The 17,646-nt window shown below is 37.4% G+C and overlaps 1 protein-coding gene across 1 annotated transcript; it reads left to right on the top strand.

The window, feature by feature from the left end:
- Positions 1 to 3,966: 3,966 nt before the first annotated feature.
- On the top strand, positions 3,967 to 17,646 carry LOC145787513 (ankyrin and armadillo repeat-containing protein-like). The gene is made up of 15 exons (XM_082599270.1): positions 3,967 to 4,174; positions 4,617 to 4,789; positions 5,334 to 5,444; positions 5,834 to 6,409; positions 6,769 to 6,958; positions 7,378 to 7,458; positions 7,961 to 8,107; positions 10,019 to 10,156; positions 12,571 to 12,634; positions 12,797 to 12,977; positions 14,068 to 14,224; positions 14,607 to 14,680; positions 15,325 to 15,518; positions 15,670 to 15,816; positions 16,309 to 17,646. Exons 1-15 carry the CDS (start codon positions 3,967 to 3,969, stop codon positions 16,535 to 16,537), a joined length of 2,670 nt encoding a protein of 889 aa, XP_082455396.1. The 3' UTR covers positions 16,538 to 17,646.

Here is a 17,646-nt window from a genome sequence, read left to right as displayed (position 1 = left end):
TTTTCTAGATGCGCAGGAAATTATATTCTTGCAACAATTGTTTGTGCTATGCAATGACGATTTGTATCAGTAGTTCCTGTGTTATTTGTCGGCGGACAAATATGACCGATCTAGAGGGTACTTCCCGCAGACATCACATGCTGTGACGGTGGACATGTCCGCCGTGAATTTCGAGGCCTGCTTTATCACTGAGGATACCGTAATTAAATTTATCTGCTTTCCTTGCAGCGATGAATTAAGTTTATTTAGTTGTTCAAAAATGTCAGCCAAATAAGCCAGAACAGCAACCCAAAAGCTATCGTTGAAATGAGCAACAAGCTTGGATTTTTTCTCAAGGAAACTCTCTCGCAGCATCACGTAACTCAAACAGTCTGTTAAACCCATGGTTAAACACTTTTCCCCTTGATAACCAGCGAACTTGAGTATGCATCAGTAGATGTTCTTGATCAAGATCCTTATTCGAACATAATGAAGCAAAGAGACGACAATTTAGTGGATGAGCCTTGATAAAATTGACAACTTCTATGCAAAGGGTTAAAAAACAACAACTTCAGACTTTGCTCGCTGACCACCAGGCAAATACCCGCGGAGTGGTCCGCGGACTACAGGTTGAGAACCGCTGAACCAGGCTACTACACTACTAACCAACAAGATCTACAAAGCAATGGAAAATAAAGAAGCAACCCTTGGCATTTTTTTAGATTTGTCAAAAGCTTTTGACACAGTAAATCATGAAATACTTCTGACAAAACTTTATCACTATGGTATCAGAGGAACACCCCTCCAGTGGTTTCGAAGCTACTTAAATAATCGTTTTCAGACAGTAGAAATTTCTGGTAGTGTTTCAACTCCATTAGAGACAAAGTGTGGTGTGGCCCAAGGTTCTATTTTAGGCCCCCTATTATTCATAATTTACATTAACGACTTCCCAAATTGTTTAAATTGTACTGATTCTATCATTTTTGCGGATGACACAAATCTTCTGATATCAGGTAAGAGTGTGGATAAATTGCATGAAGCGGCCAATGCAGAAATGCAAGAAGTTGTCAAATGGCTTGTAATAAATAAATTATCACTCAATGTAAACAAAACAAAATACATGGTATTTGATACTAACAGTTTACGTACGAATAGGTGTAAGCAAATCTTAAGTATAAATGATCAACCAATTGAGAGAGTACAAAATATCAGTTTCCTTGGCCTGACTCGGAATAAAAATCTTTCATGGAAACCACACATGCAACACTTGCTGCAAAAGCTTCGAAGAAATTTTGGCATAATTACCAAGATTAGACCCTGTTTTAATTTGTCAAATTTGATCTGCTTATACCAGGGGTGTGCAACGTGCGGCCCGCGGTTCATGTTATTTTTATTGTTCATTTCGCACCTTCTGTTAACCACTTTAAAAATCTCCCACCGGCCACTGCTTATCCGATTGTATTTAATTATTTGGAACGACAGTAGATCAGAGGCACAGAATTGCACAGAGAATAGCTCAAACTATGAAACCGTATTCTGACGGTAATTTTGTGAAGCAGTGTCTTATCGATGTCGCAGAAGAAATGTGCCCTAAAATGAAGTGTGGGTTCGAGAAAATAAGTCTGTCACGGTGGACGATAGCGAGGCGTAGGCTATCGATGATCTTGCTTGTGATATTAGTGACACTCTCAGGGAAAAGGTGAAGAAATTTGTTTCATGGAGTTTTGCGATCGATGAAAGTACGGACCAGAAGGATTAATTCATTCACCAGCAAAACTTTTGCGCATAATCCTTGAAGTTCAAACATGTCTTGAACCAGGTTATTAAAGCAGTAATTTCATTCTAGCACGAGGGCTCAACCATCGTCAGTTTCAAAAGTTTCTGGATGATCTCAACACGACACATAAAAATTCCGAGGTGCGTTGGTTTAGCAAGGGCTGCGATTTTACTAACTGCGGAAAGCAGTCGTGAATGTTTTGATTTTTACCGAAAACGTCTCAACCAAGATGACTTTCCACATTTGAAAAAAATTTATGGCTTTAAAAATGGCTCTTTTTGGCTCAATGTATTTGTGCAAACAATTTTTTTCTAAAATGAGCGTCATAAAATCTCCCTTTTGATCTGTTCTGACAGACGAACGCTTGGAAAATGGAATTGGCAGCACTTCCATATAAAGTTGGAAAAAATCGTCGGGAAAAGAAACCAGCTGCTAATTTCTCACTGAATTCGTAGTCGGTGTGACAATAAATTGAATAGCAGTTTTCTTCAGAAGTTTATGCGTCTTAACTTATTATTTCTGCAAGGAGATAACCTCTAATAATGTCATATGAATAACAAAAAACTACTTTTATGTGCTTGCAACTACTAGAAAGCGTATGTTAAATAAACGTGCGGCCCGCGGTTTCATCCAGATATTTATATATGGCCCTCCTGTAATAAAGGTTGCACACCCCTGGCTTTTACCATTCTTTAATTGAAAGTAACCTGAGGTATTGCATTACGACTTGGAAATATGGCAACGAAGGACTTACACAAAAACTTCAAAAAATCTGTGACAAATTTCATCGCATTTTCGGTCCCAACAATGATAGTTGTAGCAAGATCCGATATCAATTGAGCAATTGTTCAAACTGGAAATTGGTGTTTTAATTTTACAGCAATTTACTACCAGATTGCTTCTCCAACCTTTTTAAATATGTCAAAGAGGTTCACAGCCCGTCTACAAGAAACCATGATGATGATTCTCTAAACATTCCATACTTCTCAAAAACGCTTACTCAGCATTCAATAGAATTCACAGGTGCGAAAAGATGGAACAAATTTCCTTCTTCAATTAGAAAGACTGATACAGAGTCACTTTTTATTCGCAAACTAAAACAACATTTAAGCAAAACGGACACGCAATAGAAATGACTTCATTTGGAATATCAAAGCACCTTTGGTACATGCTATTTTCAAAAATACGCTATTGTCAGGGTTTAGTAATAAACAAAAAAAGCTCAAAATGTTAATTCTTTTGTAGACTCATAAATGAAATGTTCTGGTGTATTTTAAATACCTTACATTGTAGTCTTAAATTAAAGACCATGTCCTTTTCTGTTTAACATATCAAGTTTCTATTGTGAATTCTGTTTTGAAGTTTCTGATTGTATCTGTTATATATTGTAGCCTACCCACTTTCATCCAAAGATTTACAAGTAAATCTATTGAAGTTAATCCATTGAAGTTGTTGTTATTACAATTTTTTCCAATAGTTTGTAATTCTGTAACTTTTTTTTGGCTGTGGCATATCATTTATTTTACAATCAATTGTGAAACTGCAGTACAGGTGTGTTTGAACAGCTGAAAGAGTTGTAGTCGTTTTTTCAAGCAACAAGTATTTAAAATAGAGACCAGACTTTAACAATGTACATCACAACATCGATAGAGTTTAACTACAGTACTTTAGTGTTATACATATAAGTCAAGTGACAGAACAAAGTTATTCATTGTCTTGTATGTTAATTTAACAAAACAATTGAAAATCTTCGGTTTTTGTTAGGTTGTTATCAGGACATCTAAATGTAGAGTAGGTATCTTTGAAACAGAGCAGCATAGTTAGGATTTTGGACAACGCGAAATAACACGCACCACAATAGATCACTAAATAATAACATAACACTATAGAAGTAAATCATTTAAGGAGTGGAAGAAAAGACTTGATTGGAAGTGCCATGATTGGAAAGTAAAATAAACAGTTAACTCACAAAGTAAACTTCTAGAAATAAGAAATACACATTGAAACCAACCAACTTCAGATATTTAATTTCGTATTCTGTAGAGATATTCTGTAATGAAATGTGAAAGCTCAGTTCTGTTATAAAAAACATTATTAAACTGTAGGCTATTGGGGGAACTTAGAAAAGTTACCAAACATATTGTTTTTGTTTTTTGAAGTTATCATTGGTAAACTTAATGAAACTTTTTTAAACAAACTTTTAAATAATTATGGATATTGAGTTTGATGATGATGGGTGGACTGCCATCCACCACTGTGTGGCTGCAGAGAAAGAATTGCTGATGTCCATTGAGAAATTCGTCACAACAAATGAAGAATATCTTGAAGTTGAGACGAAAGACTCCTTTCAATGCACACCATTATTATTGGCAGTTCAAAAAAACAAGTCAAAGAGCGTAGAGAAACTTATACAGCTAGGTATCGTAAGTATTTGCTCACAGTTTTGTCCAATCTAATTTCCATGTAGGCCTACTATATGTACATATTGTAATCGTACCAGTATGCCTTAGGATTTTATGTTTTCAAAGGTTGGATTGGCCAAGTGGTTTATGATATTAGTGTATGAAAAGGGATGTTGGTAAATAGGTAAATGTTGAGGAGTTTCTTGGTAACATTTAATTTGAAATAGTTGATGAGTGTTAGTTTTGAAAAAAAGCAAATATTCTTTTCTTTCACTCAATTTGATTTTACTTCCTCACAAAACTCGACCATTAATTTTGTAGAAAAAAGGCATTAAAATCAACGTCAGCTTTCAACAAATTGGTTTAGAAGTGGATTTTAGCTATTGTAATACCGGTATTGAATTTTTAAAACGCAAAAACAAAACCTATTTTAAACAATCAATTACGTGTTTCATTAGGTGCAAGAGTGGGTGCTATCGACGGCCAAAATCACGGGATTGTTGAAATCTGTGCCTTAACAGAAAACCTGGAAATGCTTCACCACTTTATAGAAGAAAATTATTCGGAACTTAACGTTTGGAAACGCCTCGTAAAGTTTCTTTCTGCTAATACCGATGCTGAAGCTGAAAAGGTGATAATAACCACAGCCTCCACAGGCCTTGTTTTAAAATGTAGTAGGCGTAATACCTTTATCGGTAAATGCAGCAAAGAACGATTGCTCTGTTTTTATATAAATTTGGTATTGTCGGCATGTTCTTTAATAGTTAAGGTGCTAATTTACTATATCTGTCGTATCCAGGCTTTCTTGTCGTATCCAAGCTTACAGCCGGTAGCTGAAGATTTAGATTAAGTGGACGAGAAGGCAAGGAAGCCAGTTTTCATGTTGATTGCTGACCAATAGGCATGCCATTAAATGTCCTGCCAAAGAAACAGCTACATGCTCTTGAGCAGTGTCCAATTGGCCCCTTTCAAAAGTCGTATTAAGGCTCTCGCCTGCATGTCTGCGCAGTGGGAAAGACCCATGTGATTGTGTAGCCTACCAAAAACGTATTACTGTCAAAGCGACACACCATGCTCATTGCTCATGTTTTCATGCATTATAAAAATTTAGCGTTTTCGTTGAAGCGTTTCATAATTTGAATGATTAGGCCTACATACTATATATGATTTTCTAGGCTGCCATGATTATGGAAAGACTGACAAGAGATTCGAACAATGAATGCAAGTGCGATATATCACACTGGGAACCGCTTGTACAACATGATGCAATACCAGCTCTTATAAAAGTATGTTGTGAGCTATCAGTTGAACAGAAAAGAGAGTAAAAAACCTAATTCAGCACACATGATGTAATTTTGTTGCATTGTTTGTAGGCTACAGTAGTATTAAAATCTGCGTTGTCTTAAATGGCTTGTTCAACATAGAAGACGACATTTGTCTTCTTTCCCTTACGAGCAACCGTTGTTCTTCATGTTAACAGAGAACTTATTACTTTTAGAATCATTTAATTCCGTTTTGTCGTTTGAAATTTAGGTCTGACTTTATTTTGTGTTTCCATTTGTGTAGACACTTCTAGTCAAACAGTGTCTTCGTCCTGCGTTCATCCTTTTTAAACAAAATAAATAAATGTTGTGAATTATGAAACAAAGTAATAGGACATTCAAATTCTTTCCAGGTGTTGAAATCTTCTTGCGGTGATAATGTTAAAACCTTAAATGTAGCTGTCTTAAACAACATGATTTGCCATCCTGGCAACCCTGGCCTATTTGCAAAGGCTGGTGGTATTAAAGTTTTAATTTCATTGATCAATCGTGGAATAAAGCCAGTCTACACTTTTGGGTTTAACATACTGCGCGAAGTAACTGCCACATCTGGAGACCTTGCTTCTCAAGTGAATGAGTCCAATTACGTTCAATCTGCTCTCAAGATCATAAACAAACCAGACAAAGTGGCCGTGGAAGCACTCACAAACGCTATTCTAGCCATTCGAAACATTGCCTCCGTCTCAGAAACCCTCCAAAAAGCTGTCAGCGGAACATCCGGGATCTTTGAAGCGCTGCACAGTTTATTTGAGCATCCTGACAGCCAAACGTGTGTTCCTTTGCTTATGGCTCTAACAAAGGTCATTGCAAGCATTGCAATGAACAACACGGACAATCAGGACATGTGCATTGACGCCGGTGGAGCCATTCCATTGGTGATGGTTTCAAGAGCAAATAAACACAGAGACCTTCAAACCAGTGCTATAAACGTAAGTGATTTATCAATCTGTGCGTTCAAGGTTACTCTGTTTCTGTCTGGAAAGACAATAAATATCGTACTTATAGACAGTGCAGTGGTTGTAATTTGTTAAAATTCCGGAAAGTGTAACATCACTTTTAACGGTGCAATGATCGCTGCCTATTCTTGCTACAATCGGCTGCTGAGAAACACCTTTGGACTTTTGTTTAAATGTTGATCATCTTTAGCAACTTTTCTAATTTTTGTGCTTTCACGTGTTAGCAAAAGGATAAAACTTTTTCCTAATTTAATAAATTACTTTTTTATCTTTCAAGTTGTTTTTTTTTAACTATGTTCGGAGAACTCATTTACTTTTGTTGTGTGTTTCAGACTCTGTATCAGCTTTCTCTCAATAACTCCTATACAAGAGAAAAGATCCTTAACGAAGGTGCTGTGACTCCCCTGATGCAGATATTGAAAAAGAGTCGTGCTCTTCCTCTGCAAGAAGCTATTTCGTTGACACTGTGGTCTTTGGCTGGACCTGATATAAATGAGAAAAGAGCAATGGCCTCCATGATGGGTATAACAATCATGTGTATTTATTTATTTGCAGGCTTGCGTTCACCAGGGCAACGGCTACACGTTGCGTTGAGAGATTTACAATAAAGTCTTAGCGTAACCGTATACAGCGGCAGCCGAACACCTTGCTTCACGAAATCGATTCTCGTAATACAAAATGTTAACCAGAAACGAAATTCATTGTAATTTTTATAAAACTTTTGCTATGACCTGAAAGCTTCAAACCCGAACCCCCCTTCTCAAAAAGGTAGCTGCTATATTCATGAGTCTAAATCAGTGACCTGCTGTGTTGTTTCCTAATTTTGCAACGTAAATTGTTGAATCTATCAGCTGATAGTTAACGACATGGAGGCAGATACACAAAGCACAGCATTTTTTTCAACCTAGTGCATTTTAATTAGGTGCGAATTTGTTCTTTAGGAGTGAACATGTTAATTGAGTTTCTCGGAGCTGCTGGTGAATTCGCAGACAATTTGAATCACATTGGAGCTGAAGGGCTGGGTGAGTAGTTACATCTCTTTTCTGTTTATTTTTAAATGTAGGCTACCGTTTTTCTCGAATTTTTCTACTTTTATGACTTTTATAGGATGACATCATTGTGTTCATGCTTTAGACATGTTCTCACATACGATATTAACAAGGTTATGTATAGGAAGAAACGATTTAGTTTTTTTCTTTCTCTTTCCCATTAGTGGTCTAGAAATTCTAGACCTAGACTGCTTAACTTTAAACTCGAAAAACTGTGCGGTAGCTAATGTAGCGAGTAGCAACGGCAGCCCGTGGAGCCATCCAGCAAAGCAATGCACCTCTCAATAAATAAACGGTTGGGCAGACTTTCTCGGAACTCTTTTTTTTTTTAAAGTAGAGCTCCTGTGTGCAATTATGCATCTGCACTGTAGTGTATGGTACTATGTCGTGATTATAAAGGCATCTTTATTTTTTTTATATTTACCCCTCTAAAGGTGCTAACAGTGTGACTTATTTTTCCATTTGTTTGTTCCAGGTGTTTTGGCCCAAGGAGCTCATAACAAACAACAGGCAATCGCCGAGGCAAATGGCATCCAACCTTTAGTTCGACAGCTTCGATCTTCCAATTCCAGTGTTGTCACTTCTGTTATTCAAACTCTCAGGCATCTTTGCCTCGGAATCGGCGAGTAGATTTTGTTTTTTAGCCTTTTCCATTGTTCAGTTTATTTTTATTCATGACAAGCAAAGCGACAGCAACTCGTGTCACAAAATAATTGAGATCAAGAAAAAAATCGAAGCGACAAAACATAAATGTTAACAAACATAGTCTACAACCTGTTATTACACTTTCTTTTTAATTACATTTAGATTAGTTACTCGAGGGTTTCTCTTTTTTCAGGAGAACTGATTTCTAGCTTCACTGAAGCAATTACTGAATTTGTATGTTACTGAATTGATAGGTGATTCTGAATTTTTAGATCACTGTGCCGCATTCACACTCCAAGGAGGCCAATTAGTTAAACAATGTTATTTCTGACTTTGTAACTTTTTTAATATATAATAACTGTTATTTGCTGAGCGTCCAATTAGTTTTTGAAGTGTTATGACGAAATACTTGATTTTCTTACAAGCAAGTCGTGATTTCTAAATTTTTGTTAGAGCAGAGGTTCCCTGACAAACGCGAAAGTAAATCAGGTGTTTCACGATGGAAAAAAGGTTGAAAAGTGCTGAGTTAGATTTTATAACGTGATGTTTTCTTTACAACTTTTCTTGTGGAGATCTCAGTATGTTTAGAACAGGGCTTCCCAAACTTTTTTGCTCGCGACCCCTTTGAACCTCTAACAATTTTTGCGACCCCATACGATTAAAATGATAAAAAGTGCGAAATATCCATTTGTGATATTTATTAAAAAGCTTAGATCAAACGAAAACCAAAAATAATTTATTGGCACTCATTTCAGTTTGTTTTCATTTTTTATATAATTATTTCTGACCCTCACAACGAAGCCTTTGGGTAGCCTACTGGAAACAAAACAAGAAAGCAAACACATTTATTCAGTGTGATGGGTGTGACTGCCTTCTGCTACAAGGCAAGTGCACCCGTCGCTCAATGTTAGTTAAAGCTGGTCTCAAGACGGTTTCAATGTTGCTTTGGTTGGAACGGTAGGCGAAGTGAGAACATTTCAGATAAATCATTTTGAAATTTTGGTTTCCAGATGTTCAATTTTTTTGATAAACGCATCAATTTTAGACTTAAATGTAAAATATAGATGTTTTCTCCTAGGAGGGACAAATTAAAGTTCGTTTAGTTTTTCAAGCAAATTTGACATAATTTCAAAAACTAGATGTTATGGAGAAAATGGTAGACCAAGACTGAATTTTATTCTGTTGGAAAAATCACGATTTCAGTTTTCAACGTTAATTGGCTAGCCATTTTAAAGCTTTGACTTTTGAAAGCCACCTCACTTCACGATGCAATAAAAAAGTTTTTAACTCGGATTCCATTTCACCTCATAAATTTTCAAAAATACGGGCAGCCTATTGAGTGCGCGACTGTTAATAAAGTTTATAACTGTCACAGCATCTCGCACAGAAGTGTTAATATGCAGTACCTTGTGCAAATTGGTATACTCTCTGCGACCCCTGAAGTTCGTTGCGCGACTCCTTAGGGGGTCGCGAAACCCAGTTTGGGAAGCCCTGGTTTAGAAGATAATAAATTTTGGTGGTTTTGTTCCTGTACACTATTTGTAACTTTATCATTGCTGTTGTTTTCCGACAAAGAAAAATAAATTGAATTGAACAATTTTACTTTTTATTGTAAGCTGTTTCTTAGTTTTTTTTTGTCACATTGATCGGTCTCAGTTGCGGATGTAGCTTTGAAAACCTCGACTCTTATGAAATAGGCGTGAGAAAAACTCACCTAGTACAAAACGTACCAGTGAATTCAAACAACTATACGTAATACTTAACCAATGTGCAACCTCATACTTTTCCAGTTGTTTGGTTGGAGAGAAGCATATCAAAGTCGGCTTGATGGAAAAACTTTGTACGCAAACCAATAGTATGTCTAATTGATTTCAATCATATTGTACAGGATTTGTCACCAACAGCCAAAATCAAACAACCATTGCCCAATCCAGAGGCTTGAAATTTCTTGTTGCCTTAATGGCACATTCCAAGGCGGAATTAATTCAAGTTGAATCAGCCATCACGCTTGGAGCCATTGCACTTGGTTTGTTCATGCATTATTATCAAATTTATGAAATAACTTGAAACATTTGAAAGTGAACCTCAACTTAAGACGAAGAAAGATGAAAGTTTAAATTTAGACAGTTCCTCACCGATTCTGCTCCTTTTGACAGCTTTGTTTAGGTGAAACGTTGTTTCAACGTGAAGTTAGCTTATATACAGCATTTAAACATTTTAAACCATTTTACATTGTTTCTTTTTTTGCATAAATGTCTGAGTGTGCTGTAATTTAAGTCAGAAAAACGCACAGCGTAAATTCAGCCCGTTGATACCATAAAAAATGTCCGTTGATCAGGGGCGCCGGAAGCGGGGGAGCAGGGGGGGCAATGGTCCCCCCTTCCCTCAAATTTTCTGCATATGGAGGGGCAGGGGGGGCAATGGTGCCCTTTTAAAGTCATGTAAGCTACTACACATTTTGCAATATAACAATTTCTGCTATTCGCTTTTAGCCTAAATATAATCTTTCATTTTTGCCTCAAAATAATATTTACGGCACAAAATTTTGCAACACAGTAGGCTACAGGCCTTATAACTCGTTTTTTTTTCGGCAGCCATCGTGGTCTACCGGGAGCTCCTTCTCGGCGGCCAAAACTGCGTGCTTGGAGGCCAAAATACAAAATAAAAATAACGATAGCACATTCACAAATAAATAGAATTAAACTTGCAACAATGCTAAAATGATCACTTAGCGTTGTTAAAGTCTGGGCCTGGGCGACGTCCTACAATAGAATCGTTGCACCACGCAATAACTGCTTTATCAGGATTGTAATCCAGTACTATTTAAACGACACTCGCACGAGTGTCTCCAATGTGGCTGATTTTATAGAAATTCGCCACTCCTCTAGAATTCTTTTTAGCAACGAAAAACAACGTTCGACATGTGTTGACGATGACGGCAACGGCAAGGTAATAAAATAAGTATTTCAATGATTAAAACATTACTTGTAGGCTTTAACTGCCCTTTATCATAACTGACGATGCACTAGCAAGTGCGAAATATTTTTTCTGTTACATCTACTGACATCTGATCCCTGTTGCCTTAGCAATTGAGGTTTTAGCTATTTTAATGATGTAAGTTACATTACTAAAAGACATTACTAAAAGAAGCATAATTTTTGCAAAATATGATCAAAAAATGTTTTCCCCATTGATGTCAATTAACTTAGTTCTTCTTTTTAACAACAGTTCAATGTCCGACAACATCGAATCCACATAAAAACGACAATATTGCCAGCCGATGCAAATTAGCACTTCGGATTAAGACTTTGTTAAAATAAACGTCGGAAATTACAAACAAGACTTACAGCGCTGGCGATCGACGATGGATAGCCTATATTTCATCAATAACAAATATTCCCCGCACAATGCAACAGTGGCGATTATGACGCGCTGACCTAATTTTGCGTCACTCTTTGATACTACATATTTTCGACAGTTAATCCACGATCATTCTATTGCGAAATTAAATAATTGGCTAGAAGAGACCGGCGGCCAAACTTGGCCGATTGAGGAGGTAGCACCGGCGGTTCATTCAAGCACTACTTAGCGGCCATGGCCGCAGGCTGCTTTAAGGCTTGACAGTAGGTTACATCATCATAACATAGCACGGTGCCCTTCTTCGTATACCGGATTATCATTATCGCTATGTTTTATCTTAAAACTTGAAAAAAATTGGCCTTTTAGTAAACAAAAGTGCCCTTTTTTCGTAATCTTGCCCCCCCAGTCAAAAATCGTTTCGGCGCCCCTGCCGTTGATTATTATATAAGAAGTGCCAGTTTAACAGATTTTCACTTTTGGTTTTACAGTGCAGCTACAGTGAGGTGAGATTATGGTGTTCCAGCAGAAAGAGTTGATGAGTCATGATTTCAAAACAGCATGAAACGTTTAGCCACAACATGGAAATAGAAAACGCGGAAGAAACAAACATTCTTGTAAAATGTAGCTACCAAAGTGGACCAGCTTGAAAGACAGGGTAGTCGCAGCCAGTAGGTTGACAGCGCAACTGTGTATTTCAACTATGAAAGTGTCTTTTTCATTAGCCCTGCCAGCATTATTCTAACCAACAGCAGTCCTTTGTGTATCGATTCAACATCTCAAGCACTAATTAGCTGGCTGGGTTACCAAACAAATTTAACTATCAGTTTGTTTGATAAAGTGTAATGTTCATATGATTCTTGGTCCACAGGTTTGAAAGATAACAAGTGTTTTATCAACAACAGACAGCTTTGATTTAAAATAAACGCTCTGCATTTATTCATCTAAATATTCGAATAAAAATTCCTTAAGATCGCCCGTGGAAACATGTCATGCAGAAAAGAAGCAGCAAATGTTCCCAGAGGTGTTTGATTGAGCACCAACGGAACATTCCGTCATTTCCTGTATCTTGTTGCTTTGCAGGGCATCAAGAAAACACAGCAAGTTTGAATGAGAATCCTGACTTTAGTTTTCTCCATATGATCCGGTAAGCGATAAAAAGTTTTTTTCTCCGAATAACTTTAAAGGCTGTTTCAGTGTTTATTCATAAGTCGGCCAGTTGAATGCTAGCAAAGCGGAAATACGCACTTGATTTTCAAAACTTGTGAATTTTATCGATGAAAACAAATTTTGTTTTTGTTACATGCAGGTCGCTATATTCCACTAATGACAAAGTGCGGAGTCTCGCAGGAACAGCTCTTGCCACTTTCTCCTTCAATAGCGTTCTTCAACAGAAAAAGATTGCGGATTGCGGCGGGGTACGATGGGACAATTTCGCTCCATTTCTCACATCGACTGACGACAGAGCTGCTATTAACGCAGCGTTCCAGGTTGGCAGCTGCTTGTTAACTGACTAATTGATAATTGACACAAAAATATTCAAAACCCAGTTCATGGGGATGCTAGTTTGCGAAATCTGTTACAATATCAATGTATGGATAAAAAAATCATTTGACGGCTGTCTGGCGATGGTCGAGATAAAAATCGCAGAGTTAGTGAAGCGATAATTAGAAATCCAGTCACATGGGTGAAAGACGTGAGTATCGCTGTCAATTTTGGATTGGATGTCTTCACAGCCACCTCTGCACCAGTGAGTGCTCAATCTTTGCTAATGGCCAGGAAAATCTCCTTTTTTCTACTTAAATCTATTGAATGTTACTATTTAGTTCTTTTATACTTTGTATCCAACAAACGATACAGTCTAAGTTCGCTGGGTTGTGTTCAAGCCAGCTTGGTGGCTTATTTAATATTGACTGCAGATTACGTAGCTACAGTGAAAATTACGTAGTTTATAAATTATTCGCTGTAATAAAATTTTCTATTCTAACTCACGCTGTATCATCACAATCCAAATTTAGTTTTGTCCCCACTGGTGGGAATGGCCGATTCTTGCAGTGTTTGTCTACCACTTTTCTTCAGCCATGGCCATCTGGAGATGCGGCCTGATTTGTCACATTTTGCAGATTTTGATTACAGCTACTGCTAGTGTTTGACTGACATTTTCTGAGATTTTTTTACTTTTTCTGTCTCCTAATGATACAAAAGCTTTTTGTTGCCTTGGCGAAGCAGTAGCAAATGAGAAAAAGTAAGTTGAAAAATGCTGAATCCGACTGTTATTGAAAAATTAACAGTCTGACTAAAATCTTTGATATCAAATTTTCTTTGTTTTTCAACATGTGAGGATGTTAAAACCCATTGTGTCATCTGGGAAAAACAGTAAAGAAAGCGTAAAAATATAATTTTTAGAAAAAATTATTTAAACATTCGCCCAAAGTTAGCAAAATCTGGAAATTTTTGCAAAATGTGACAAATCAGGCCGTATCTTTAGGTACCGTAGCCATGCTTCAGCTCATTCTGTTCATCGCATCTTCCTCCTTCAGTCCGACTTTGTCTTCTATTTAAAAATGATTTCATCTACAGGTTGTTGTCCTCTCAAGAATCATTCCCGACAAGGAACCTGCCATTTCTTCTGCTCAAGGCATAAAAACTCTTGTCAATAGCCTGGAAACGTCCAAAAGTGAAGAAATGATGGGTTTGGCTGCTGACTGCATCGCCCGGTTGGCCCACACGAGAGCAGGTACAAGTCAGTGGTGGATCCAGGGGGGTGGCGATCTCCCCCCAAAAAACACAGAAAAGTAACTTTAATTGAGGTGTATTGGCAAGGTCGAGTTAATGTAGACCTACTTACACGTCATTGTGTTTTGTTGAAATCGCCCCCTCCCCCCTTAAGACGACTTGCTAGACCCGCCCCTGGTACGAATGCCATGCTAAACAACGTAACAACTGCAACAAGATATTCTTTTAAGTCTGGGAGTTGTAGGATTTTTACTGTGTACTGTGTTCCGTTTTCGATTTGGGTCAGTATCCTACAATTGAACAAGTTCGAATGTTGTGTTGGAGAACAATTCATTGACGGTTTGTTACGGACGATTTGTTATGTGTGATGACCTCTTTTGCAGGGGTTCCTTCTGCTATGATTTCCATACGTGCCGTTTCCTTGCTGAGCGATTTACTAAATCTTCGAAACGATCAGGTGATGACAGAATGACTTTCACTTCTCCCATTGTGTGGTTTGGCAACCATCGTCATCTGTTGAGTCGAGTCCGACTATTGATCATCTCTTGAAATCTCAGGATTTCCCGATCTCACAATATTTTTAAATTCTGTGATGTTCAACCCTGATTAGCTTTGGCACTCTTTCTCATTAACTTTTTCACTTTCACCTCTACTTTTTTGGTGCTTTTGTCTTTTTTTCTTCAATTTGCTTTTCTTTTTTAAACACATTGTTATTCATTTTTCGCCAACCATATCAAGCAGGAAATTTGTTTTCAATCAATTTGCTCTCCATCACGCGACATATACGTAATTCACCTCAAATTAATCACTAGCCTGCGGATTGCGGCAATTTAATTTTCATCCTCGGACTGAGAAAGCTTGTTTGAGAGCTCAAGCCTGGCAGTATCGCATACTTGTACCCAGACAACAAATCAGTCATTTTTTTTTTTGTAAATAACAACTGATTTTCTGTCTGGGAAGAGGATTCGAACCACTGACCAAAGCTCGGTCACCAAGAATAACAGATTGAAATGTTCCCTTGTTCTTGACGTGTATCGCCTGTAAATTATTTCAACCACCTGGTGTTGCTGAATGTAGAGTAGTTACACCCTTACTTTACAGACTCGTGGATCAGCTGCTGTAGCTTTGGGATATCTAAGCTACGACCACACAGCTGAAAGAGAGATGCTTCGGATCTGCCGCGAGAAGCCACATTTTCTTCACGCTATAAGTTACTACACGAAAAACTACAAATTATCTCCCGCTTTTCTTGAAGGCTGGAAGCACTGTCTTCACGTTGGGTTGCCCGGAAACATGTAAGTTATTTCATAAAAATCACCCCATCAATCTGTTATATGAACTCTTGTGTTAGTATTGATCAAATCTTTAACAGGTCATGATTTGAAAGATTTTTATGACTACATGGATGTTTTTGGACTTTTATGGCGTTGTTGTTTTTAATTGCAGACCTAAACGATTCGTCGCTGAATACATGCAAAGTTTGGCCCAGGCCATTTCTAGCGCTTTTATGAAACAACCCAAAGAACTTAGCCCTCCTTTCCAGTTGCTCGCTGAAGAATCTGGAGGAAATAGACTACACAGTCACCATCAAAGGTAAAGTGTTGTACATTAGCCTGCTTATGCGTAGAATAAAAGCATCCACTAAATTTTTAGCTGTGTGCCTTACGTTGTATGCAGCTTTAATTTTGAGACTCTTTTTTGTACTATTTTTACTTTAAGACTTTTTACATGTTACTTGGAGGACTCGAAAACTTCACAAATAAGTTATGTAAAGTTCTAACTAAGTCATGATACTGGCTCATTGGCGCAGCGGATAGATTCTCGTTTCTGAGTTGGTAGACCTGGCTTCGACACCTTGTCAGGTCATGCAAATTACACTGAACCTGGCTCCTGCTTAGCTTGAAGGAATAGATTCAGGATCCCGGTAACAATGTACTCAGTTGCGCTTCAATGCCGCTGCACTGAAAAACGTCTGTTTTGTTCGAATGTGTTAGAAACAACGTACATCTGCGAGACGTGTATGTTTAATATGTGTACTCGTAATTTTCAATCAAGCTTTTATTGAACACCATGTTCCTTCTGCAGCTCAAGAGCTTCTCAGTTATTGGCAAGTATCCATGATGATATGTCTCAGTTGCACGGCCGCTCCACTCACTCTTCTCGGTTCACACGGCTTTCAAAGAACATTACCAAGAACTCGCAGCGTCACGCCAGCCCAAAGCACAACAGTATATCTCCAATGTCTCAGAACATTGGGCCCAGTATCAGCCAACAGTCTGAAGTCTCTTCGATTGTCATAACAACCGCTGATTGAATGTGGCTTTAAGTGTTGATTGGTTTATTAATGAGCCCATCGAAAAACTCTTGAAAAGCATTCAAAATTTATTTGATTTAAGATTTTAAAGCTTCCATCATCGTTTACTCGTTTTACGTATAGTCTTTGGTTTATTCGCTTCACAAAAACATTTTTTCGAATAGTACCTGCCTAAACAGCAGGCTCATGGTCTATGTTTATTTGTGTTTTTTTTACCGAGTTGGCCTGTATCACACATATCTGCCTGTGTAGATTAGTGGGCAATTTCGTGTCGATTTTGGATTTCGCCGTTTTCCATCTTTGAATCCGTTACACCTTCACGTAAAACACAATTTTGATTTAAGGGCTTTTATTTGATTTATTATGTTTTCAAAAAAGGATTGCACTTTTGCATTGTAGTTTTAGTTTTGTTCTTCTATGTCAAAAGTATTTCTGCTTTCTGTATACTCTATTAACAACCAACTACTTGCTAGACAATAGTAAACTTTTCAAAGTTATTTTCTAAAAGTCGTAGAGACCTAAACAATGTTTTACTACTGAGGCACCACAGTTAAGTGACAGAAAGCGCACTAATCCCTACAACCTTTACCGACCACACGAATATCACTTAAGTTGGAATCTTTCTCGTCAACTTTTTACATTTTATTGCGTTTGCGTGTAAAAGAGCATCATATTGCATTGCTAACTGTGACATAACTTATTTCTAACAACTGTAAACCTATTAACATAACGCCAGTTTCTAACAAGCACTTTTGATGGATTTTAATTAATACTGTATACTAGTTCGTACTACCTTAGCTTATATACGACTTTACAGTATTTAGTATATTCTGTAGTAGGCTATAGAGTATAGATAAGAAATTTTATGCGAAAAATCTTGACTTAACGTTTCTGCCGTCTTTTCATTGCCAATTGTAACTTTTGAAATCGATATTAGCCTAATCAGTGCCTGCCATACGGCTATTTTGTTTTGCTTGTGAAATTTTGTGAAGAATGTTTTTGCCAAAGCCGAAAATGTAGGCTACGGCATAGGCCTATAGCCTACTTCTAGTATTGCTTTGACTGAAGGATTTGTGTTTCTGGTAAGAATTCAAAATAAAGAAATACAG

The sequence above is a fragment of the Aplidium turbinatum genome, chromosome 18, assembly GCF_918807975.1.
Source record: "Aplidium turbinatum chromosome 18, kaAplTurb1.1, whole genome shotgun sequence".
NCBI lineage: Eukaryota > Metazoa > Chordata > Ascidiacea > Aplousobranchia > Polyclinidae > Aplidium > Aplidium turbinatum.
This window is presented reverse-complemented; position numbering and strand designations above follow the sequence as displayed.